The sequence below is a fragment of the Oratosquilla oratoria genome, chromosome 9, assembly GCF_046742065.1.
Source record: "Oratosquilla oratoria isolate Oo_2021 chromosome 9, ASM4674206v1, whole genome shotgun sequence".
NCBI lineage: Eukaryota > Metazoa > Arthropoda > Malacostraca > Stomatopoda > Squillidae > Oratosquilla > Oratosquilla oratoria.
In genome coordinates, this window is record NC_134785.1 from 5,358,495 (window position 1) to 5,384,336 (window position 25,842).

Consider the following 25,842-nt stretch of genomic DNA (forward strand, 5'->3'; position numbering starts at 1 on the left):
CTGTCTCCTTCCCACTCCTTGGGTCAAAAGCACTGCAGCAAGACATTGCTTGTTTTTTGTATGTACATACATACATATACCAAGGACTTTCTCCTCTTTACGAGGGAGGTAGCCAAAGTCAAAGGTATAAATCAACTCCCACCCATTTCATCCCCACATACTCCACCCCCATTGTTCAGCCCTCCCTCCCTCCCTCTTTTCTTGGGTCATCCCTGCATCTTGCCCATTACCCACTGTATATAGATAGATATATTCCATATATGACTGAGCACCCCATGATGGTGGTAGTCAGCCCAAACACCATCAGTGAGTCCATCCACTTTCTAAAACTAGAATAAGAAAAAGGGTGGGACTAATTTCTTTGTTCAAGAAATGAATTAAAAGGATAAATTTCCATTTCCCTCTTTTTCTCACATTTTGTTGAAGTCTCCACTTCACTTTCTTTGTCATTCCTGTTATGTTTTGCAACAAGTTATTGAAACATGGGGAGGGGGGCAATTGACAGTTTTATTAATCAGTGAGTTGTGGATACATGAAGTGCTATGTGCTCACAGTATGACAGATGGGTATGGACTGACATGAGGGCAAGCGTTGCTTGCTATGCAGAGCAAGATGATGTCATACCTAATACATGCATGAATAAGGCCTTGTCGGCTGTAACAAAGGATCCTTGTATTGGAAGCATCACTGCTGGTTGGAGCATGCCACAACACTATAGTACCCTGCTCTATGCTAGTATCCTAGGCCAAACCACTATAGCACATGCCACAATTCCTACCCCTACTTTTCATCCTCTTCTACTCCTTCTCCTCATCCCTCATATCCAAGGTTGGTTGCCTTTCCTGTGTACTAGATTTGGTTTTTGGTTTTAACATCACAAACTCCCCATTATCAGGAAAAAAAAAGAAAGTATGCTGTGTAGTCAATCAATCTGTTGCCCCTGTTCTCTCTCATAGAAGACTTGGCATTCAGATAACAGGTAATAGCTGATTATAAGAAAGTTGTATATCAGATAAGATAGATTATGAAGTTGCTCTGAGCATATATGAAAATATCATGACTTGCAGTTACTGTGTTTTGTAAAGTTTTATGAGTGGTTGAGTAGGAGATTGCCAGATGATATAATGGTGAGATTAAACCAGCTCTGGTTGTTGGGCTGTACTGTAGAGGTGCTTTGTCATGCTGCATTGCCTGTGGCCTATGTACTGTGATGGGGAACAGGGATGTTCTTTCATGCATGAGGTGCTAAGGTAGGAAAAGGTATGGATAGGTTTTGTTATGTGGGGGATGAATCTATGCTTTCAGTTAGAAGCCTCCCTTATATTTGGTGGCAGAGTTTGGGAGAGTATGTGATAGAAGAAAGCTAAAGATAAATGTGGGTAAAAGTAAGGTGATGAGATGTACAAGGGGTGAAAGTGGCAGTTGACTGGAAGTGAGCATTAAGGGAGAGCGACTGGAGGAAGTGGATAGTTTTAGATACTTGGGTGCAAATGTGGCTGGAAAAGGTGGAGATAGAATGTAGAAGGAGAGAAGTGAGTAAATGCCTTGGTGGATTAAAGAGTGTAATGAGGAATAGACATTTGGGAATGGATGCTAAGAGGAGACTGTATGAAGGAGTGATTGTGCCAACAGCACTGTATGGGGCAGAAACATGGAACATAAGAGAGGAAGAGAGAAGGAGTTTGAATGTGTTTGAGATGAGGTGTCTGAGAAGTATGATGGGGGTTACTAGGCTAGACAGAGTGAGAAATGAGGAGATGAGGAGGAGAACAGGGGTGGAAAGGGAGTTGGGAGATAGGGTTGATGAAAGAATATTAGGATGGTTTGGACACATGGAAAGAATGAGTGAAGAAAGACTAGTAAAAGAGGTATGGAAGGCAGATGTGGAGGGAGTGAACACTCCAAACTTCGCCAGGGACACCCCAGGCTTCCTCGAGCACCCCCTGGATTCCATCTGCTTCTGAGAACCACAAATAGACTCTTCTCCAGACTATGGGACCTTAACCAAGAAAAGTCACAACCTTGTACAACCAAAAGTACAAAAACTTAAAAGTCCAAGGAGATGCAAAACTTCTATAAGAAAAGACCCCGAACTCTCACCCCAATCCAAGTAACACCTGAAGGTGCCCGCCAAAAAAGATCCAATCACTCCACCTCGGGACCATCCCACTCAGAAAACAAAACCTGGAAACCCAAAAAAGAGACCCCTGAAACAAGCCCCACTAGAGACCCCGTAAAGAAGCGACCTAAATAATGTCTCTTATCCAGTGGAACATATGTGGTTTCAACTCCAACCTAGAACAACTTTGGATTCTTTTTAAAGAAATTAAAGTCTCTGCCATTTGTTTACAAGAGACTATGCTAGGAAATACTTCCCCAAATTTAGGACATGAATATGCTATCTACAGATCCCCACCTCCTCCAGGTGTACCTATACAGGGAGGACCAGGCATAAGATACAGGCATAATTGTTTATAAGTCAATGAATCATCAAAGCCTTCACCTAAATTCAGCTTTACAAGCATGTGCAATCCAGATTTTTACCACTAAATGGATTGCTCTATGCCCATTATATCTAGAGCCTGCACTAGAAAACAGATTGCAAGATGATTCAGGCAACTAATACTGGAAGACTTACAGAACCTGATAGACCAGCTACCCCAACCATTCATTTTAATGGGGGATTTTAATGCCAGACACAGGCTGTGGGGAGAAAGAACATGTAATTGTTGGGGCAATATAGTAGAAGACCTACTAGACAATAATGACATTGTACTACTAAACTGCTGGCAGTTCTTAATGCTTTAATTTATATTTTTATCAATGCATCTGATAAAATATTTGTCATATACAGACTGTAAGAGCATTTTAACATCAATAAAATCAATATTACCAGTCAACCCCATTATCGGACAAATACAAGATTGGCTGGTCCTCAGTAACAGAAAGAAAATAACCATGCACTTCTGCTGGGTTCCTTCCCACATGGGAATAAACGGAAATGAGTTAGCCGATGCTGCAGCTAAAGAAGCAGCTGGGCTGGCTCATATCTCCCAACTCAAAACCCCCAAAATGGATTTTAAAAACCGCATTAGAAGTTACACCAGAGAACAGTGGCAACTTCAATGGAATAATGGAAACAACAATTTAAAGCTCAAATCCATCAAACCTTCTGTCATCCCTTGGAGTCATTTCCAGGGGGACAGGAGGACTGGTATCATCATGACTCTCCTTAGAATCAGGCACACCTTTTTAACCCACAAATACCTGTTGACGACTGGAGCGGAGAGACAGGCTCCCCTCTGCCCCACTTGTCGAGAGAACCTTACTGTAAAACACATTTTAAAGGAATGCCCACAATTCAGCTCTGCTAGAAGAAACAATCTTCTAGAAGGGCTTACCATTACTAAAGTTTTAGGAGAGGACGCTCCCATAGATTGGATAAAATGTTTTTTAAAGGAAATAGATTTGTTCTACCATATTTAAATTTTTACAGAAATTGAGTGGATGAATTGGAATAAGTAAATGTTTTAAAGAATAGGTAGATATATATGCACTGAATGGCCCCCAGGCTCTGGCACTTGTCATAAACCAACCAATCAACTAACCATCTCATCCTTGGTTGCCCCCTCATGTTCACTCCTTCCACCATTGCCATCCACACCTCTTTTACAATTTTTTTTCACTCATTTTTTCCATGTGTCCAAACCATCCCAATAATCTTTAATCAACCCTATCTCCCAACTCACTTTCCACCCCCATTCTCCTTCTTACATCCTTGTTTTTCACTCTATCCAGCCTAGTAACCCCTACCATCTCAGGAATTTCATCTCGCATTCAAACTCCTCCTCTCTTCCTCTTATGTTCGTGTTTCTGCCTCGTACAGTGCTGTTGGCACAATCACTCCTTCATACACTCTTCTCTTAGTATCCATTCCCATATGTCTATTTCTCATTACACTTTTTAATCCCCCAAGACATTTACTTGCTCCTCTCAATCTACACTCTACCTCCACTTCCACTTCTTGCTTTCCTGTCACATTCTCAGCCAAGTATCTAAACCTATCCACTTCCTCCAGTCTCTCTCCCTTAGTACTCACTTTCAGTATGCTGCCACATTCTCCCCTTGTACATCTCATCTCCTCACTTTTACCCACATTTATCTTCAACTTCCTTCTTTTGCACACCTACCCTAACTCTGTCACTAATTTCCTTAATATGTCCTCTGATCCTGCCACAAGTGCTGTGTCATTAGCAAACAACAACTGGCTTATCTCCCACTTTTCTCCATTTTCTTTAACTGTCTCCAATCCCTGGCCCATTAACCTTGTGTTTACCTCTCATGCCACCCCATCCATATATAAATTGAACAGCCAAGGTGACATAACACATCCCTGACAAAGTCCCACTTTTACCTCAAACCACTCACTCTCTCTATTTTTAATTCTATTACAGCCTCTACCTCTCTTGTAAAAACTCTTGACTGCTCTTAACAGCTTTCCTCCCATCTCTTATATCTGTAATGCCTCCCACAGTGCCTTCCTGTCTACTCTGTTTTAAGCCTTTTCTGAATCCATAATGGCCCCCAAAACATCCTTACCTTTTCCTAAAGCTTTCACACATATCTGCCTTACCACAAAAACCTGACCCATGCAACCCCTGCCTTTCCTAAACCTACTGTTCTGCACCAATAACCAATAACCCCCTCTGTTCATCTCCTAATCCTCTCAGTCAAGATCCTCCCATAAGCCTTCCCAACTGCACTCGACAAACTGATCCCTCTGAAACTGCTACACTCACACATGTCCCTTTTTCACTTGTAAAGTGGAACTATACAGGCACTCCTATTGTCCACTGGCACTCTACCCTCTTTTAGACAAACGTTAAATAACCTCACCAGCTACTCCATCATCACTGTACCTTCCTTTTTTTAGACATTCTGCATGACACCCATCCAACCCAGGTGCCTTACCTACTCTCATCATTTTAATAACTGCTTTCACCTCATCTTTCCTTATTTTTCCTCCATTTCCCACATTCATCACTGTCATTTTCTCAGCATTTCCCACTGCAACTACCATTCCCTCCCTATCCTCCTTCACATTTAGCAACTCCCAAAAATACTTTACCCATCTTCCTTTTACTGCCATCTCTTCCATTATCATCTCTCCATCTGCACCTTTTACTTTTTCTTCTCTACTTGATTTGCATCCTCTTCCTCTCTTAATTTCTTTCCAAAGCATGTTTTTATTACTTTCAAAATTTTCTCTCGTACTCTTAACTCATTTCACATCTACTCTCCTCTTTGCCTCCTTTATCTTATGCTTTACTTCTCTCTTTTCTTTGTACCTCTCATATGATTCTCTAGTCTTATTTTGTAACCTATCTATGAATGCTCATTTCTTCTTTTCTGCAACCTTCTCTGCTTCATCATCCCATCACTTGCTACCCTTCCTTCTATTTCCTCTAGTCCTCCTCGTTCCACACACCAAGTTTGCACACTTTGTGACGCCCTCCTTGAACAATACCCATTCCTCCTCCACTCCTAGTTCTGCTCTACCCTTCACTCCCTCCCACTACTCTTTCAGCTTCTGCTTGTACACCTCCATACCTTCTGTCTTTTTCCTCTTTCTTCATCTGTCCTCCACTCTCAACTTACCTTCCACCAGAAATTTATTTTATATTCCCCCACTCTCTCCCCTTAGAACATGTACATCCAAAACTCTTCCTACTCTTCTGGTTACCACTATGTAGTCCATGAAAGCCCTATCTCCCACTCTTCCATCCACCACCCACTCCCATGTGTACTTATGCTTGACTTTTTTCTTAAACACTGAATTTGCTATCAGCAGCAAGTTAGACCAAGGGCATGGTTCATTAAATTCCATGCTACAAAGTCCTCTGTAAGGGGCACTGCCCTAAGCTCTTGATAGGGAAGTTCACAATGTTAGACTGAATACTTTAAAATGAATCACCCTGACACTATATGAACAAATCGGAAATAAACATTCACAGTGACAACAATAAACTCGTCAAAAAAACTCCCCATTCCACTCCTGCAAAGTGGCTGGGATTTTATTGGCCAATGTTTGGGTTGCCTTCCTGCCTGGCCAGGGCTGTCATGAACCAACACAGGAAGCACACAGTGGGCCCTGAGAATTGAACTCACGACTATTTGCTCATGAATTGGACATGGTATTCAGTAGGCTACTGCACGCCCTGGTAACAATAAGTGACTAATAAACTTCTTAGTAGGCAGACAATGCAGAGCAATGAGTACAATCAAATTTTTGGGACTAGAAGTCTGTAAAGTCCCCAAGGAGCAATGCTTTCATCTGTTTTATTCAACCTCTTCACAAGTAATCTCCCAAAACCAGATCCAGTACATAACTCCAAAGTGCTCCCCTGTGAATATTATCTGACAATGATAACCTGGCATGGCAACTACAAAATAATTGCTAAAGACACTCAAGTGTAAGTAGACAAACTAGAACCCTGGCTTAGAAATAATAGAATGGAGGTCTACCTTCAAAAATCATCAGTAACACTGCTCACTCCAGACAACCATGACTCAAAGAAACAACCAATAGTAAAATTGAATGGTCAAACCATTCCATAACAAAGAACCCAAAAACTGTGGACTGTGCTTTTGATACTCACATAATCTTCAGCGCATATGTCAGAGATCTGACAATTAAAATCAATGAGGTGAGGATTTTTATGGATTTTGAAGATGGGCAGCAGGAAAGCAAATCTATGTCCATCTCTCAGGACCAACTCATGCGAGTGTTCATTGTTGGTCCCAGGATTGAATGAAAAAAGCTACAAAGAATGTTGGGTACCTATTCTGCCTAGGAAGGCAATAGTATCTTTGACTGCCATATAGTAGCTTTGACTGCAAGATCTTTCTTAATGACCCTTTCATTTCTGCCTTTGTTGAATTTGCTCCATTTTGTTAATAACAATGATACTTGTTGCCTCACTTTTTACTGACTGTAAACCTGCAGCCCTGCAGGGGCCAACAGTGGTCCTTAGACCCCCCTGTAGATTTCTCTGGGAAGAAACTTTGGACTAGTGTCTTTGCTGTATGAATGTGGGGCTGTTTTATGTGATCAGCTGAAGGTACTAGGAGGAGGGGAGCAATTAATGGTTGTCAGCTCTTCATATGTAAAGGTGAAATAACTACAATTGAAGTTGATAGATATCTTGGGCCCAGTATGGAAACAGTGCCAACCCAAGGCTGCACCACCAGGTGGAAAATAGGGGTTTGATGGCTTTTCAAAATGGGCAGCAGGGAGATGATTCTCTCTGCTATCCATCTTGCAGGACTACTGTAAGCAAGTACTTATAAGTTTCCACCATTTTGTTTAACCACTTCAGTACAAGTCAAATTCTCATGTGCAGCATTAGCTGCCATATGTATGCTGCATCACACTACTCCCATTATATAATATAGTCACTACTGTATTACTCGTTCTCTTTTACTTTGAATAATAATAAACACAGAAAACATAATCAAACCTGTTTACAGAATTGGGGGCTAATGTGTGTACAACTACATCATCATCATATACCAAGGCTTTTTCCCCCTTACAAGGGAGGTAGCCAAAAAGGAAAAGGCATAAAATCATTCCCACCCATTCCATCCCTGAATACACTCCACACCCCTCCACCCTCCCTCTCATCTTAGCACCTCCTGGATGACGGGTCATCCCTGCACCTTGTCCACTGCCCTGGGTCAGAAGCAGTGTCGCGAGACACCAACTACAAAAAAATATAATTAAAGTGCTGATGCCAGCATTCTAGTGTACCCACTTGCACCTCATAATGCCTATGTAGGCATCATCATACCAAAGTGGTTAAGCATGAGAATTCACAATGGCTTCACAATACATGATGATCACTTTTCCTGACTTATAATGTTATTGATTTAAATTAGTGGTTCCTAAAGTTTTTCTGATTGAGTACCACTTGGAGGTCCCGTACCATTGCCACATACTTCCTGGTTCCAGAAAAACACAGTTTAGTCCACTATTAATTCATTCGTAAGTAGAACGCCCAAATGGACCAGTGACAAAGAATACAATTTATTCATTAAATTTCAATGCAAGGGATGCACAGCAAAGAAATACAAAATCAACCATTACTTTACTTAGTGATAAGGTACATATACATTCACAGTACAGAAGCAGGTGGAGAAATGGCTGTGCCAGTGGGCCACTATGTGACATATTTTCAGTTGTTATCAACAGCTGAAAATTGCCCATAACCTCAAATGCTTGTGTACCACTAGTGGTATGCATACCACAATTTGGGAACCACTGATTTAAATTCTAAATAGATACTTTTTAACATAATTTCTGTAGGTTCAACTATTCTACATATTTATCTAGGTTCAACAGCAGTAGGAAAACTTCTGTACAAACAGTGTAGCGAAGGAATAAAGCGAATTGGACTTGAGCTTGGAGGCAATGCACCTTTCATCGTGTTTGATTCTGCGGATTTATCAAAAGCTGTCAATGGTCTAATGGCTGCCAAATTTAGGAATACAGGCCAGGTTAGTATAAAATTATATGATATTGATAGTTCACATAATTATTACAATATGAATGAAAAAATCTCAGCAGTGTATGAAGTTGTGTTAATCTGTTTTTAACTGTTTCATTTCAACCAAATGAAGTTACATGTCATCATGGAAGGATTATCACACATGTTGCATAAAGTTTCAAAAATGTTAGGTACTTATAAAAAATTGAGAATTTTTTTTCTTTCAGACTTGCATCAGTGCAAACCGTATCTTAGTTCAATCCAAAATATATGATAAATTTGTGGAACTTGTAAAAGAAACTATGCAAAAGCAAATTGTTGTTGGAGATGGTGCAGAGAAAGGAGTAACATTTGGACCTCTCATCAATGAAAGTCAACTACATAAAGTAAGATCTTCATTGTACTTGCTTATTTTACAAGAATGGTCCAGTATTGATACTCCACTCCCAAGACAAAAAAGAATCACTTTAGTTTGCTTGCATTGAGTTCACAAATTAACACTACAGTAGTATTGACACAATATAGTGCCAGACACCATATACCTGAGATGCATACTCTGCACAGAAAACGCTGAATGTATAATTTTACGCTGCCTAACATTAAGGAGGGCAGAGGGGAGTGGAGTATGTTGGGGATGGAATGAGTGGGAGTGGTTTATGCCTTTTTTTTTTTGTGCTACCTCCCTTATAAGGGGGGAAAAAGCCTTTGGTATATGTATGTATGTGACATTAACACAACTCATCAGTGCAATACTTTTTCTCTAAGCAGTCATTGGTCTCCAGTAAGAGATTTGAAGCAACAAATTGACTGACAGATTTATATGCCTCAATTTCATCGGGTTAAGGTTTAAATGAATTATTATTTAATAATTAATATGTTTATGTTATTTTTGTGTATTTACTTATTTTTATTTATTAATTGTTATCATTATAATGGGGGTTGTGCAAGAGGTAAATGCAAAGATAATGGGCTAGGGATTGGAGATGGTTAAAGAAAATGGAGAAAAATGGGACATAATACAGTTATTATTTGATGACGACACAGCACTTGTAGTAGGATCAAAGGTGGGATTAAGGACATTAGTGATGGAGTTTGGGAAAGTGTGCAAAAGAAGGAAGTTGAAGATAAATGTGGGTAAAAGCAAGGTGATGAGATGTACAAGTGAAAAATATGGCAGCAAATTGGAAGTGAGTATTAAGGGAGAGAGCTTGGAGGAAGTGGATAGCTTTAGATACTTGGGTGCAAATGTGGCAGGAAAGTGAGGAGTGGAGGTGGAGGTAGAATGTAAATTGAAAGAGTAAAATGCCTTGGGGGGGAGGGGTTAAAAGTGTAATGAGAAATAAACATTTGTGAATGAATGCTAAGAGGAGATTGTATGAAGGAGTGATTTTGCTGACAGTACTGTATGGAGCAGAAACATGGAACATAAGAGAGGAAGAGTTTAGATGTATTTGAGATGAAATGCCTGAGAAGTATGGTAGGGGTTACTAGGCTGGATAGAGTGAGAAATGAAGAGGTGAGGAGGAGAGCAGGGGTGGAAAGGAAGTTGGGAGGTAGGGTTGATGGAAGAATATTGGGATGGTTTAGACATATGGAAAAATTGAGTGAAGAAAGATAAGTAAAAGGTGTGGAAGATAGGTAAAAGGAGTGAACATGAGGGGGTGACCAAGGATGAGATGGATGAATGGGGTAAAACGGGTATTGGGAAAAAGGGGAATATCTGTGAGGAAGGGAGAAGACAGAAGATAGGGGTGAGAGGAGAATGATTGTGTATGGATGATACTGTGATGTATGGAAGGGAGTGGGTGGGGTATGTTTGAATGATATTTTGATGCAGCCTGAAGTAATTTCTCCCCATTTCCTCTTTTTCTGCATGAGGAGATGGAGAGGGGGGTCGCTGATTGAATGAACCGGCCGTGCTGTAGATGTGCTGTGTCTTGCTACATTGCTTCTGACCCAGGGCAGGGGGCAAGATGCAGGGGTGGCCTGTCATTCAGGAGGAGCTAAGATAAGAGGGAGGGAAGGAGTGGGAGTGGAGTATGTGGGGAAAGAATGGGTGGGAGTAGATTTTATGCCTGTTTTGGCTACCACCTTTGTAAGGGGGGAAAAAGCCATTGGTATATGTATGTATTATTATTATTATTATTATTATTATTATTATTATTATTATTATTATTATTATTATTCTATTATATATATATTTTTTTCAGGTGGAAAACTTAGTTAAAAGTTCTTTGGACAGTGGAGCAAAACTTTTGCTTGGAGGAAAGAGGCATGAGAAAGGAGGGTTGTACTATGAACCAACAATAATTGAAGACTGTGCTGAGCATACACCCTGTTTTGCAGAAGAAATATTTGGACCAGTAGTTTGCCTCAGAAAGTCAGTATATACAGGCTTTGTTGTCATGAATATATGTGACAATATTTTTATGTCTAAAACCTGAAAATTCTCAATTGCTTACTCGGAAAGTTAAGAAGTTGATCAGTCAATCCATTGCCTCAGGTCTTTCTTGCAGTAGACCTACAGCTCTCGGCCAACCAGCTGCAGCCGCCAGATTGGTCCACAAGTTACTCAAGGGAGAAATGTTGTATTTTTGTCTGGGCATAGCGGTGGGGCAATATTAGATGAGATGTTCAGTGTCCTCATGTGATGGTTGCATCTGGGGTAATTTGTTTCTGTAGCTAGGCCTATTTTGTGCTGGTACTGTCTTAGCATTGAGATGTTTACTGGCCAAGCAGTTTAAAGCATTCCTATTTGGATGCAAGGTTGGATTAGAGGCGAATGAAGTAAGGGCATGCTACATTAAATTCCCAGCTTCAAAAACCCTTCTGTGAGGTGGCACCATTATAGCTCTATTTGAGAGGTGGAGTTCATTATATTAAACTAAATCACTGTGGAGCTGATGTCTCGAGGGGTTTGCTACATAGTCCTAAAGAGCTTGTTTTTGTGAATGTGTTTTTATGGGGGGTGGGGGGTGAGGAAGTATGTATGAGAAAAAATGTGATGCAGCCTGAAAGGATTTCTCCCCATCTTCTCCTTTTCTGCATGGGGGGATGAAGAAGGGGGGATAGCCAAATTTATGAAGTGGCCTTGCTGTGGATGTGCTGTGTCTTGCAACATTGCTTCTGACCCAGGGCAATGGACAGGATGCAGGGATGACCCATCATCCAGGAGGTGCCAAGATAAGAGGGAGGGTGGAGGGGAGTGGAATATATAGGAAATGGAATGGGTGGGAGTAGTTTCTATGCCTCTTTCTTTTTGGCTACCCCCCATGTAGGGGGAAAAAGCCTTTGGTATATGTATGTATTTTTTTATATGGATTGTTGTACAGGCAATAGATTGCTGTAGATTTTTGCATTATATACTGCTGGTGTAATCTTAATTTAAATTAATGTCTATACCAAGGGCTTTATCCCCCTTGTAAGGGAGGTAGGCAATCTAGTGTGCAACAGAAATGCAGGGGTATGTTTGGAATATTTATTGTGATGTTAAGCGTACAGTAGTGAACCACAATAGGAGAGCTATATGCTTCCCATGAGACAGACGGCTAAAGACTGACGTGAGGGCAATGTTGTATTCCCTGCACAGAAGGAAGATGTCATGTTGTACCTATTCAATCAATGAGGACCTTGTGCCCATAACAAAGAATCGTTGTACTGGAAAGCATCTGGGGGTCGGGCACACCACAACACTGCAGTGCAAACCCTACGGTGCCCTGCTTGTGTCGAACGCCAGGGCACCTCGTAGCACTATACCACACCTCTCCATCCTCTGCGCTCACCCGACCATGGTGAGGGGAATGTTTACTTGCAAGCCAGGGCGAGCAGCAGAAGCGGAATCGGGGGGGGGGGGGGATCCATGCATGAGGATGGCAGGTTCTCCACTGAAGGATGGGACGCGACAGGGTGGCATCTCCGGAGGCCAGTGGTCGCTCCCGTAGATGGCGAGGTGGCAAGGCTGGTTGGACAGTGCCAATCCTCATCAGCGGAAAAGGCATTTCAGAGCAAATACAGACGCTCCTCAACTTACGTTTTAGTTAGGTTCCGAACGGCCGAACGTAACGTGAAAATGAACGTAAGTTGTTACTGTACTATACATCCATAAATTCTATTACCGTATCTTATAAAACACCCCTAAATCATTAATTATAAACATAACATTGTAAAATAATAACATTAATTTCAAATAAATTAAATTCAAGCAACATAAATTAAGATGGTGGAGAAGGAGGAGGGGGAGGAGGAGGAGGCAAGGCACGTTCAGTCTCTCGTTTGTGCCATGTAAACAATGGACGCAGCATCATGCGTAAGTATCGTTTGAACTACGGAGAGCACGCTAAACTAAAAAATTCACTGAGAAAAAAAAAATTTACAATATTTTTTTACAGTTCAAACGTAAAATCGAAAAAACGTAAAACGAATGAACGTAAGTAGAGGAGCGTCTGTACTGAGGGATGGAGTTGGGTAAGGGTGTGGTGGTCAGACAGAAGCCCAGAGGTCACACAGGTCAGCGGGTGACCGTAGGCGGGGCTTATCCATGCCACTGCCTATAGTCTCCAGAGCATCCTGTCAGTGTTGGCAGCTGGCGAGAGGTCGTCACCATGAAGCGCTGATATTGCCGGTGACAGCACTCCTGACATGAGGAGGGAGACGAGTGGATGATGGTCCATCATCCACGAGAAGTGGGGCCATCCAAACTGGTATGGCTTGCATTTGGATGCAACCTGGATGGCAGCAAGTGTCTCCAGTGGTAGTGGCATGTCAGGTTTCGGCGTTCGTCAGAAACCATGGACCACACTGGATGAGGTGGAAGTGCCCAGTGTTTCAGTCCTGCATGCACACCACATCGGGGGTGGAATCAAACGGGGTTCATGCCTGAAGATGGCAGATCCTCTGCTGAGGGGAGAGGGCAGTCCGGTGCTCAAAGGGCATCAACATGGGCACCAGCATGGGCGGCAGCGATAGAGCTCGCCTTACAATAGGCATGACGATACCTTGCTGCACCATTGAGTCAGGGTCTTCCTTTGCTTGAACCTGAAATGCGAATGGTATCAGCCTGGGCATGCGGGCTGTGAGGGGCATCACGATGGCTTGCAGGTGGGTTCTCACAAAGTGGGTAACCATCGTCTTTCCTAGGGGGACAGTGCTGGGGTCGTCCTTGGAGACCAGCACGTCAGTAAAGTCCCGTAAGAAGTAGTTGCGAATGGCAGCTGGTGAGCTGTCAGTGGGCAATGTCAGCTCGGTGCACCTGTTCATGGATTTCATCGCCAGGACAGGCTCCATGACGTTGAGTGGGACATGGCCAAGCCGAAGGAGAGGATGGGTGTTTGGACCTCCCCATGAATCCGTATGGTGGCGTTGTGGTCCCTGTCTCTGATGTCGAGGTGATACGGAAGTGTCCTGTTGTGGGGGGGGGGGGGCAGGTGAGATATGTCAGCCGTGTTGTTGGCTGGCTCCAGATATCTCCAGATATCTGTAGGCTGGCTCCAGATATCTCCAACGTGTCTAGGTGCTGAGTGCCTATCCCTGTGATGTCCACACACACTTGTGTACGCAGCACGGCGCGAGCACTGACAGGTGGTGGATGGCGGTCGGCTGGAAGCGTCCCGTTGCAAGGGGGGGGGGCATGCGAGATATGTTGGCCATGTTGTCTGCACCTTGAGCGGTGGCTGTAGAGCCCTTGATATCTCCCACTGCCTAAAGAGGGCATATCCCTGCAATTTATGCACCTGCGCAAGGCAGCACATCACGGGCACTGACAGTTGATGGAAGATGATGGGCCAGAAGGCACTAGGACGGCAGGTGCCAGCCATCTCCTGGGAGAAGGGGTGGTGGGTGCGTGTGTCTGGCGGGGAACCCTTTGCGTGGTGACATGGCGCATGCTTGCAGGTCCTACTAGGTGTCCAAGATGGTCACCATCAATGCTTCCTGTGGGCGGCAGTGGCGTCGCCACCTCCTGCAGTGACGTAATTGCCCTGGGGAACAGAGGTGGTGATGCAGGCCTGTACAAGTCAGTTGGGCTCCGTGCAGGTGGCTCTTGCAACGAATGGGGTGAAGCGGGACAAAGGCCTCCTTGTTCACGTGGTCTGCATTGGCCTGGACCCCGTGCAAGGTGACGTTAACAGCTGGTAGGGCAGAGCAGTGAGACAAAGCCTCTTTGTTCACCCCACTACGTGCACAAAGGCTCGCCACTATCACTGTCACTCAATTTTGCATGGTCCCTGCATGCTCACTGTAATTGGCACTGCACACACGGTCCAGCATGTTCACTGTCGCCTGTTGGTGTAGTTCTGTCAGTACACTGTTTATGTATGCACCACTGATTTATGTATAGTCCCATGTTTCACTGTTGCACATTGCAAGCAACGGCAAGCACTATCCTACTCACTGCACCATCTTATGTGTGCAAAAGAAACACAGGGGAACATTTGGAATCTTTATTGTGACGTTAAGCATGCAGGAGTGAACCACAGTAGGAGAGCTACATGCTCCCCATGAGACAGACAACTAAAGACTGATGTTTGGGCAACGTCGTATTCCCTGCACAGAAGGAAGACTATGCAACGTCGTACCTATTCAATCGATGAGGGCCTTGTGCCCATAACAAAGAGTCCTTGTACTGGAAAGCATCTGGGGATCGGGCACCCCACAACACTGCAATGCAAATCCTATGGTGCCCTGCTCGTGTCGAATGCCAGGGCATCTCATAGCACTATATCACAGCAAAGTCAAAAGACACCCACTCCTATCCACCACCCTTACCTCCCTCTCATCTTGCCTCCTCATGTATGAAGGGTTGTTCCTGTCTCCTGACCACTACTTTGGTCAGAAGCAATGCAGTAAGACACAGTACATCCATAGCAAGGCCACTTCGCGTAATCAGTGACCCTCCCCCCTTTCCGTCCCCTCCTCATGCAGAAAATAGAGAAGACAGAGAGAAATCCCTTCAGGTTGCAACAAAATATCATTCACACATAACCACCCCCTATCCCCTATCGCCTGCCCTCTCCTTTCCTTGCATCACAGTATCATCTATACATAGCCATTCTCCACTCACCCCTATCTCCTGCTTTCTCCCTTTTTTGCTCAACAGACATTCCCCTCTTGCTCAAAGCCCCTTCACCCCATTCACCCAGTTCATCCTCAGTCATCCCTTCAAGTTCACTCCATCCATCTCAGCTTTCCACACCTCTTTTACTAATCTTTCTTCACTCATACTTTCCATCTGTCCAAACCCCCTAGTACTCTTTCATCAGCCCTATCTGCCAACCACCTAGTACTCTTTCATCAGCCCTATCTGCCATCTCCTTTTCCAAACCTTCTTTCTGCCTCATCTCATTTCTAGCTCTATCCAACCTTGTAACCCTGACCATACTTCTAAGACACTTCTTCTCAAACATATTTAGATTTTTCCTTTCTGCCTCTATTAAATTCCAAGTCTTTGCCCCATACAGTGTTGTCAGCACAGTCACCTCTTCATATAATCTCTGCATCCATTCCCAGGTGCCTATTTCTCATGACACTTTTTAACCCCCCAAGGCATTTACTTGCTTCTCTCAGTCTACAATTTACCTCCACTTCCACTCCCTCCTTTCCTTCCACATGCAACCCCAAATACCTAAAACTATCCACTTTTTCCACCCTCAAGAAATGAAATTATTTAGTAATTTATTCTGTTTGTTTTGGAAGATGATTTTCTCTTTTTTCAGGTTTGAAAGTGAAGAGGAGGCTTTAGCTATTGCAAACAGTACAAACAGTGGTCTAGCAGGATACTTCTTTTCTGAGAATTTGTCACAGGTGATTATACAATTTTTGTCTTTTCCTTTTGTTATTCCTCATATTTTCAATAATATTATACAGTGTCAGGTTGTGGTTTTATGAAAAAGAGGGGCTGCATACATATACAATAGAGTCAACATGCACAATATTCCACTCGAAAACAGTGTGAGGAATGTTTTGTATGTTGTCACTTTATTGAATATGTTTGCAGTCCCCCTGAATTTATACTACAATGAGCTGTTACTGATAATGAGGCAAATACTATAGAAAGGTTTAAAGCAGGGGCCTTCAACCCCCTACACACATACACATATCCTTTTGAGTAGTCTTGGTATCAATCATGTGCCCCCTCTCCTTTGTAAAAGTGAAGAAAAAACACAAGATAACAATCTGTTGTGTATATCTGTAAGTATTGAAATGGAGTACATAGTAAAGTCAGTGTAGTAAATGCAAATCTGCAAGAAATATATATATACATACATATAACAATGTCCTTTTCCACCCTTACAAGAGTGGAAAGTTGTGATCCATACTTTGGAGGCGATGTGAGTTGTAGAGCAAGTAAAGGCTGTTTGGTTCTACAGATTTACTCTAGTAAATCACAGCCAGTTGTCTTGTGCAGAGCCAGTCGTGCAGTCGTGATCTGTGCTAAGAAGCAAGGCAGGCCATGAAGGCTGTAATGGTTGCCACTACATCAATTTTTGTCATACAGTATATATTCATAATGTGACAGAAGTAGGTATTTACATGGTTAAAGAAAATATATACAATTATGATACATAGGACATGGCATATTTTAATAATACATGGTGAAAAATAAAATATAAGGATAATTTCTTCTGTGAACATACACTTCTCAATGGCCATATTGTTGTGGGGACCAGGTGTCCTAAGAGGTGAAGGACAGGTCAGCCTAATTCTATTGTTAAGTGGGACTCTGGTCGGGTTCTGGTTAGACCTGATGCTCAACAGCCATTTGGTGCTGCTGCTGTGATGTATGGCTTAATATCTATCTTCTCATAGTGTGATGTCCTGTGATGTGTAGTTGTGATACCGTGAGACGTGTAGTCATGATGTCCTGTGGTGTGTAATATATCTTCTTCCAACAGCGTTCGGTCTGGCTATCTGTCGCTATCCTCAGCAATTTATTCATAGAAGATAATTCAATAATATTTACTTAAATCTAAGGACATGTGGAAAGTAGATACAATTCCGTTCACCTAGTAGATATGATCTTATGTAGTGGCACTTTTGCATAAGCTGTATCTAGGAAGAGGAGTTGGTGGAGAGGAGATGGGAGAATCTTGTGATGGAGTGGTTGTTGGAGATGGAGATAGGACATACTGGAGGTCTAGGCCTTGAGGTACTACTTTGATATTATTTTTGTGTAGAACTGTCTCTGTTAAATTCTGCAAACTAAGTGCTTTCACTTTCTTTGGTACTAGGTCAATAATGCAAAAAGTTCCCATGAACTTAGGAGAAAGTTTCAATGTGGGTGTGTAGTTGAAGGTGTACACAACGTCTCCAATTTCAGCTATGCAATATCTCGCTCCTGTATTATAAAGCTGTGCCATATTGTCTTTGGAGAGAGTAAGGGTATTGTGAATTCTCTTGAAGAGCATGTTGAAATTTTGTACTTTAACTTTGACATAATTGTTGAAATTGTAAATTGGGTGTAAGTTTGATGTAAGTAGATCATATGGGAGCTTTTTGTCTGGGCCAAAGAGGACAACATATGCTGAATCTGATATTGACCTTTTAATGGCACTGTTTAGTTTGGATCATTGGTACATGTTCATCCCAAGAAGAATGTATGTTAGAGGCAAGATATTGAAGAACATTTAGAATTTTGCGGTTCTGTCTCTCGACTAAACCACTAGAGCTAGGATGATAAGGAGTAGTGTTGCATTTCATGATGTTAAAGTGTTTACAAATGTTTGTGAGAATTTCAATGTTGAACTGTTCTGTTGTCTGAAATGAGTGTTTTGGATGTAGTGTAGGGGTATGAGTTTGTCAACAATCGTTTGTGCAACATGTTGTGTTGTTGTATCTGGTAAGGGTGAAAGAATGCAGAATCTGGAAAAATGATCTACACAAACAAAGAGGTATTGGTTTCAGTTGGGGGTGAGTGGTAACTTAAGAAGGTCAATAGCTACTGTGTTGAAAGGTTTGCAAGGGGCAGGATAAGTTAAGATGGGAACATACTGCTAATATGACCTTTGTGTGAAGCACATAAATGACAAAGATCATTATGGGCATATATGTCTTTCCTCATGGTTAACTAGAAGTACTGTAATCTGGCTTGTGTCAACCATTTGTCCTTTCCTGGGTGGGCAGCAATGGGTGAATCATGTACGAGTTTCAGAACTTCAGGAACAAGTTCCATAGGAACAACAAGCTGAAGCACTAAGTGGTTGGGTTCATGTTTGTTCTTCAGTGTTGTGGTGTGATACAGTACTTTGTCTATTAAGGTGTGATTGTTGATATTTGGCGGAAAATTATGTGTTATATCACCAGAGGTGAGGAAGTATATAACATGTTTCCAAAGGGGATCTTACTTTTGCGCTGTGGCAATGCACGATTGCATAAGGTTGACAGGAGGGGTATCTTGACCGATGAAAGCAATGATGTAACTGAGGGTGTCTGCTACCACATTCACTTTTCCATGAACTAAATGGAATGTTGGCATAAATTCTTATATGGTGGGAAACCAACATGCTAATTTGCCTACGAGATTTTCCCTTTGAAGAGGTGTAAGATTGGCTAGTGATGTGTGTGGATATGTATCTCGTAACCAAGGATGATCTCTTTGAAGTGCCTAAGGGTGTATATTACAGCTAGTGCTTCAATTTCCATTACTAAATAATTTTGTTCATGTTTATTGAGTGTGCGGTTAGCATAGGCAATTGGTCTGAGTTTTGTGTCGTGTTGTTGCATGAGCAAATGCCTATTCCAAGTGTTCATGTATATTGTGAAAGGAAACTTGTGGTTTGGAAAAGCAAGGACAGGTGCCATTCTTTAGTCTTGTTTTAAGTCATTAAAGGCTTTCTCTTGGTCATGTGCCCAGTTAAAGGGAGTGTCTTTCTTAAGGCAGTTAAGGGTGCTGCTATACCAGTGTAACCTTTTGATACACTGTCTAGAAACCTGATAGACCAAGGAATGAATGTATGTGATCAACAGAAGTAGGGCATGGAAAATCAATGACTGCCTTGACCTTGTCTTGCAAGGTTACATTGAGTGTTAAGGATGTGGCCTAAGAAGTGTATCTCTTTTTGAATGAAGGAGCCCTTTTTAAGCTTCAGTTTGAGTCCTGCCTTTGCTAGTTGTGAGAAGACAGATTTGGAAGTGATGATAATATCGAGATACATGAAAGATGAGTGTCCTAGGAGGCCTGCAAGTACTGTGTGCATGAAATGTGTGAAAACAGAGGGGGCTGAAACAAGACCCATAGCAAGGCGTTTGAAATGGAAGTATCCATTGTTCATGCTGAATGCTTTGAGAGGTCTAGACTCTGTATCAAGGGAAATCTGGAAATATCCTGACCTGAGATCCAAAGTTGTTAAAACTATGTTGTTTTCACTGACAGAGGGTAAGATGTCATGTAATACTGGGTGGAAGGAATCATTGTGTTTGGGAACAACAGGGGGAAATTCTATTTGGAGGTTGAAGGTTTGATTATGTCTTGCTCGATCATGTCTCTTGTGAGATTATCTACAATTGTGCATTTACTGTGTGGTAATTTGCATGCGGGAATGTAACATGGTTTTGCGTTTTCCTGAAGGGATATATGGTGCTGAATAAGGTTCGTTACTCCAAGGGGTTCACCTGGCAATGTATGTCTAAATTTGTTGCAAAGAGTAACTAAGTCTGGTTGTGCACCAGGGAAGTCTACAGGGTTGAAATGCAATGCATGAATGGGTTCCTGTGCTTTTAGCATGTTGGAAGTTGTGGTACACACTTGTGAAGTGGGGAATTTTTCCTCCATCAGGGATATACCAAGAAATCTCAAATATTAGTGTCAATTGTGAGATGGAGGAAAATATACAAGTCAATCATGCTTTTATTACTTACAGGAAAAAAATATTTGAAGAGAGATCCCTGATACACTTTTTTTCTTTTTTTCAATAAGGTATGGAGAGTTGCTCACAAACTTGAGACAGGAATGGTTGGAATCAATGATGGAATGATATCAGCTGCAGAGGGATGTTTTGGAGGAATCAAAGAATCTGGAATTGGTAGAGAAGGTTCGCATCATGGAATGGATGAATACACATACTTCAAATACCTCTGTTTTGGAGGTCTCAACTAAGTGAGCAATAGTTTATTCATGTAAATGGCATCTGTTATCAAGGTCCAGATAATCCTCTACAAGATGGCTCTTCCATTGTGCTGTTAGAAGGGAGTGAATCACTGTTTTATATTCAAAATGTCACAAATATTGTGTATTCGTATAACAATCAATGACCGATCAAGTGCATTATATTATAGGTGTAAAATATTAAGCCCAGGGAAACTGAATCAATTAATCTATTGTTCCAGGTCTCATAGCAGGAGACCCATGGCTTCCAGATAATTAGTAAAAGCCACTAGATTGGCCCAAAAGTCACTCAAAGAAGAAATATTGTGTTGTCTGAATATGGCTACGGTGGAGCAGTGTAATGAAGTATTCAGTGTTTTCTGTATAATGGTTGTATCAGGGGCAGTTTTTTTCTGTGGCCAGGCCTATTCAAATCCTTTGCCTTGTTCTGTGTCTGTATTGTTTCAGTGCTGAATGGTGCTCTGAACATGTTGTGCTACAGTAGGTCTTCCTCTTTTTGAGAGGGACTTTTCTGTAGGGGCTGGTATTCGGGTGGAGACTGATAAAGTGAGGAGTTAGGGTTGGTCCTGAGGCTCTTATTTTGTGATCTGAATACAAATGTTTTTTGTATTGATGTGTATGGTGAGCATTTTGGTTTCTGTATGCAGATGTTTATTGGGATGGTTTTAATACATCACATTATTACTATTATTATTATTTCTTTTTTAAGTGTTCTCAAATTAATGTGGTTGACCAGGGCTTGTACTTTCTACTTAGTAAGTTTATTTTCTTGTTGATTTCCACTGTCAGGTCCTTGATGTGTGTGCTGAAGGACTAATATCAGATATGAGGTTCAGGATTTTAGGGTTTTTCAGAGGAAGAGTTTGACCATTCAATTTTACTAATTGATGGTTCTTTGATTCATTTTTCTGGAATGAGCAGTCTTGATGATTTCTGATGGGAGGTCTTCATTTGATTTTTTTCTGAGGCTTTGTTTTAATTTGTCTAAGTAAGTTTGGGTGATTTTTAGCAGCTATTTTGTTGTTGCTGCACTGGGTTATTATTGTCAGGTCATTTGCAAAGGTGAGTATTTTGATGTTCTGAATCTGGTGTTAGTATACTTGTTGAGAGTATTGTTCCATGAAGGTGCATTTTGTAGTTTTTCTTTTACCCCATGTATATATTTGAGTGATTTGGGTTACCTGCCAGCTAAGAAGTTTGTTAGCCATTTCTTGTCACTAGTGTGGATGTTTGTCTTGGTGATTTTTTTTCTTATTCTATAGTGTCTGGCAACTTTACCAAATACCTTGTTTATGTTTCCTGCCCCATAACTATTCTTTCTGATGGTGCTCTTTTGTTAAATCTCTCCAGCACTTGTGTGATGTTAGTGAAAAGTTAGGTGAGATGGGCAGATTAGTTATTTTTTCTTTGTGATCAGTTTGTCCATCAGCTAAAATATGGTGGATAGTTATGGGATTGGTCTGTAGGATGGCAGATTTTCTGGAAGTTTGTTAGGTAATATAGGTATTATATGTGCTCTTTTCCAGTTTGCTGAAGTTTTGTCAAGGCTTTTATTGCATTTGGGCCATTGTGTTTTCAACCTTTGAGATCATATCTGGGCCATCTACATGACTTTTTCCATTTTCTTTATTGACCCATTTACATCTTTATTGGAGAAGGATAGGGGATGGCATCCATGTTTTATTTGATTGTACATATCTCTAGATCTTTTCTTATTTTCTGAAGTTTTTGGTGATAATACTTTTCCTTGGGTTGCTCCAGCTGCCTATGGGTGGGTTAATTATCTTAATTTTTAATGGATTTTACAGTTATCCAGTTGTGTTTATTGTTTTCCCATTTATTGCATTTGTATGATTTTACCAGTTTTCTTTCTTGTTTTTCTTATGTGTCTTTATTTAGTTGTAAGAGTTCTTTCTCTTGTTTTGTGAGTTTCAGTTTAATTTTAATTTCTTTATTTGATTAATGTACTTATTTATTTATTTGTTTTATTTATGTATTTATTAATTTTTAGGGTGGTTACCTCTAGTCCAAGTGTGTAATGTTGTAATTTTTCTTGTAGCCTTTTGGAACATATTTTATGGTCACTGCTGTTTATAGATTGAATTGAATTATGGCAGAGGTCTAAAAAAGTAATCCTCCATATATTGTTGCTGAATTGTTTTTGTGTAGTTTGAACATGTTTTTGTATGTAGGCTTTATTTTTCCATTAAATCTACAGTAATCTTGATGAGATAAAGTTGTGAGGGGAGGTCATGTATAGTTTCCCTTATTGTTTATTTCTTTTATTTCTTTATTTATCTTTATTTATTTCATTTTTATTTATTTATTTATTTACTTTATTTAATTATTTATTTTAATTTATTTTTATTTGTATTAATTTTTTTTTTTTTTTTTTTTTTTTTTTTTTTTTTTTTTTTTGAGAGAGAGAGAGAGAGAGAGAGAGAGAGAAAGTGAGCACATTGGTATATCTGGGGAAGTTATTTGTTGGTTATGTTGAGGAAGTTCTCTTGTGGGCTGGTTGCTGGAATTTGATATGTTTAGGTTCGAGAGTTGTTCTAGCATTTTGTTACCTGTTTGGTCTGCTGTTTGTGTGTTTAGCCAGCTTGGGTAGCATGCATTCATGTCACGTTGCAGCTTGTGGGTTTTAAGTGAGTCATCATTGGAGATGAAAGATGTAGCCTCAAGAGGCTGATGTAGTGGGTGTTATATAGATGTTTGATGTTGCAAGTTATTTTCTTTATCTGTGTCTGGATTATGATTATTTCTGTTTTGTTTGTTAGTGATTGTTTAGCTTCTTTCATTTTGCAGAAGAAAGGTATGCTGTTGTGTATTAGTGGTATGAGTCCACCTCTGTGTTGAGTGTTTTCTTTTCTGATCATTTTACACACATTGAAGTTAGGTAGTATGGATTGTGGTCTTAGTTTGGTTTCCAGTATTAGTACTATATGTATGATGTATTTGTGTTTGATTTAAAGCAGCTCCATGTTTGCAATACTGATGATTTTTATTTGTAGTATGTTTAGAGTGATTTTGTGTTTGGGTGTTTTTGTGAGTATGTGTTGATGTGCATTGGCTGTAGTTCCAATTCCTTGTGTATGTTTTGTGTTGGTGAGTGTGATGCATATAATGTGGGTTCATGTGTAGCATATGTTGCACTGGCTAGATGTGCATGAGAAATTTGTGTTTTGGGTATGTAGGACTTGTGTATGAGCTTATCTCCCTCTTGAAGAAGGAAGTGTGGGAGTGTAGGTGCTGGAGTACTGACCTTATGTGAAAAGGTTAGGGAGAAAAGTTAAGTTGCTAGATATGAAAGAGAGAGAAGTTTCTAGGGTTGATCCAGAGATTAGGTATCAGCCCCATGGGGCCACACCTCCTTTTGGAGGTGGAGTATAGGGACACATTGCATTCAAGTGGCTTCTAGGTCCTTGCTGGGGGTGGTGGGGTTGGCTCCTCCAATGGTTCACTGTCCTTTCCAGGATGGAGGTGTTGCCTCTTACAGGCATGTTGCAGTAGCACCATGGAAACAAACTTGTTTATGTCATGAAGCACAATAGAATCAGAGCTATGTTACAGACACCTTAGTTCATGATGTATATGTTGGTCTGCTGCATTTGTTAGGGCATTTCAGTATTTGTGCCATAAAAGTGATAAATCTAATTTTTAGATTATTTTTCAAATACAACTCTGTGCCAGTATGTATCATAGAAATAACCCTGCGAGATAATGTCACTCATTTCTTTTGAAGTACAACATGTATTATGTCTAATAGGTTTTAATTTTGTATAAAATAGGTGTGTATGTTGGTTTGGCTACCCCTGTTAAAAGAGTCAGAATGCCATATATATATATATATATATATATATATATATATATATATATATATTTATATATATATATATACATATATATACATATATATGTATATATATACATATATGTATATATATACATATATATGTATATATATACATATATATGTATATATATACATATATATGTATATATATACATATATGTATATATACACATATATATGTATATATACATATATATGTATATATATACATATATATGTATATATATATGTATATATAGATATATATGTATATATATACATATATATATATATGCATATATATACATATATATTATATATATATATATATATCATATATATATATATATATATATATATACATATATATATATATACATATATATATATATATATATATATGTATACATATATATATAGGTATATATATATATATGCAAATTATTTACATATCAAGGCTACTTGTATTCAGTTGATCATTCCATTTCTCTTGATTGGTTTTGTATGAGACCTAACCCTGTGCTTGACATTTTGTATAAGTCATGTAGTATTTGATTAATTGTATCTGAATAGTCAGTGTTTTTTTTTTGTTCAGCATATGGTGGTGTGCAAAGTAATTGGGCAAACAAGATGACTCAAAATTTCAAGTTGAAATATAGTGACATCCCCTGTGGACCAGAGTCACGTAGTATTCTTTTATGATTGGAGACTAATCGTCATGCAGATGACTTTTAACTTCTACCATTCTTCTTCTCTGCTACCTTTCTTTACCACCCATATAACTACACTTTATTTTTTTGTGACACTCCTGAACAAGGGACATTGTCACTGTGTTTTCCTGTTTGCTGTAAAAGGTGATTAAGTGTACCATACACCTCAAAATTTAAGGTTTTCATTTTATATCTGGTGTATAAGATGACCCCCTATTTTTTTTACAAGGTTAAATGATCACCTAATTCACCAACATTTAATAGTATATTTCATTCAGTTGATAGTATAAAAAAATCTTCCTAAAAAGTTATGAATATAATTATAATATAATTTATAATAGTGAATAAGAAAAATTTCAGATTACCTTATGTTCATTATTAAAGTTATGTCACATCTAATTTAATCATGACTTTTATTTTCCTACAGAAAAAAGTAAAAGTAAAGGTGTAAAGATATTTATTGTTGGAAGTTTATTCAGTGCTCGAAGAAAACTAGTACATTAAACCACAATTTATTCTGTATTTGTATTTGTGAATAAATTTATTTTGGAGACTTTCAACATGGATATAAGGTTGTGTACTGCAGTCTACTGCATACTTTACCAGGATCAAGCTGTCAGTTGAAGTGGGATGAAAGGCTGAATTCCTGGGGGT

At 40.2% G+C, this 25,842-nt stretch overlaps 1 protein-coding gene across 2 annotated transcripts in view; it reads left to right on the forward strand.

Annotated features, from left to right (window-relative positions):
• Ssadh (succinic semialdehyde dehydrogenase) overlaps positions 1-24,504 on the forward strand; it is a 32,197-nt gene extending 7,693 nt beyond the window's left edge. For both annotated transcript variants that reach the window (XM_076189810.1, XM_076189811.1), the window contains exons 8-12: positions 8,393-8,556; positions 8,774-8,932; positions 10,757-10,926; positions 16,256-16,343; positions 20,455-24,504. In XM_076189810.1, coding sequence (XP_076045925.1) covers positions 8,393-8,556; positions 8,774-8,932; positions 10,757-10,926; positions 16,256-16,343; positions 20,455-20,634 — 761 coding nt within the window. In that variant the 3' untranslated portion in view covers positions 20,635-24,504. The remainder of the gene's footprint in view (positions 1-8,392; positions 8,557-8,773; positions 8,933-10,756; positions 10,927-16,255; positions 16,344-20,454) is intronic.
• The last annotated feature ends 1,338 nt before the right edge of the window (positions 24,505-25,842 follow it).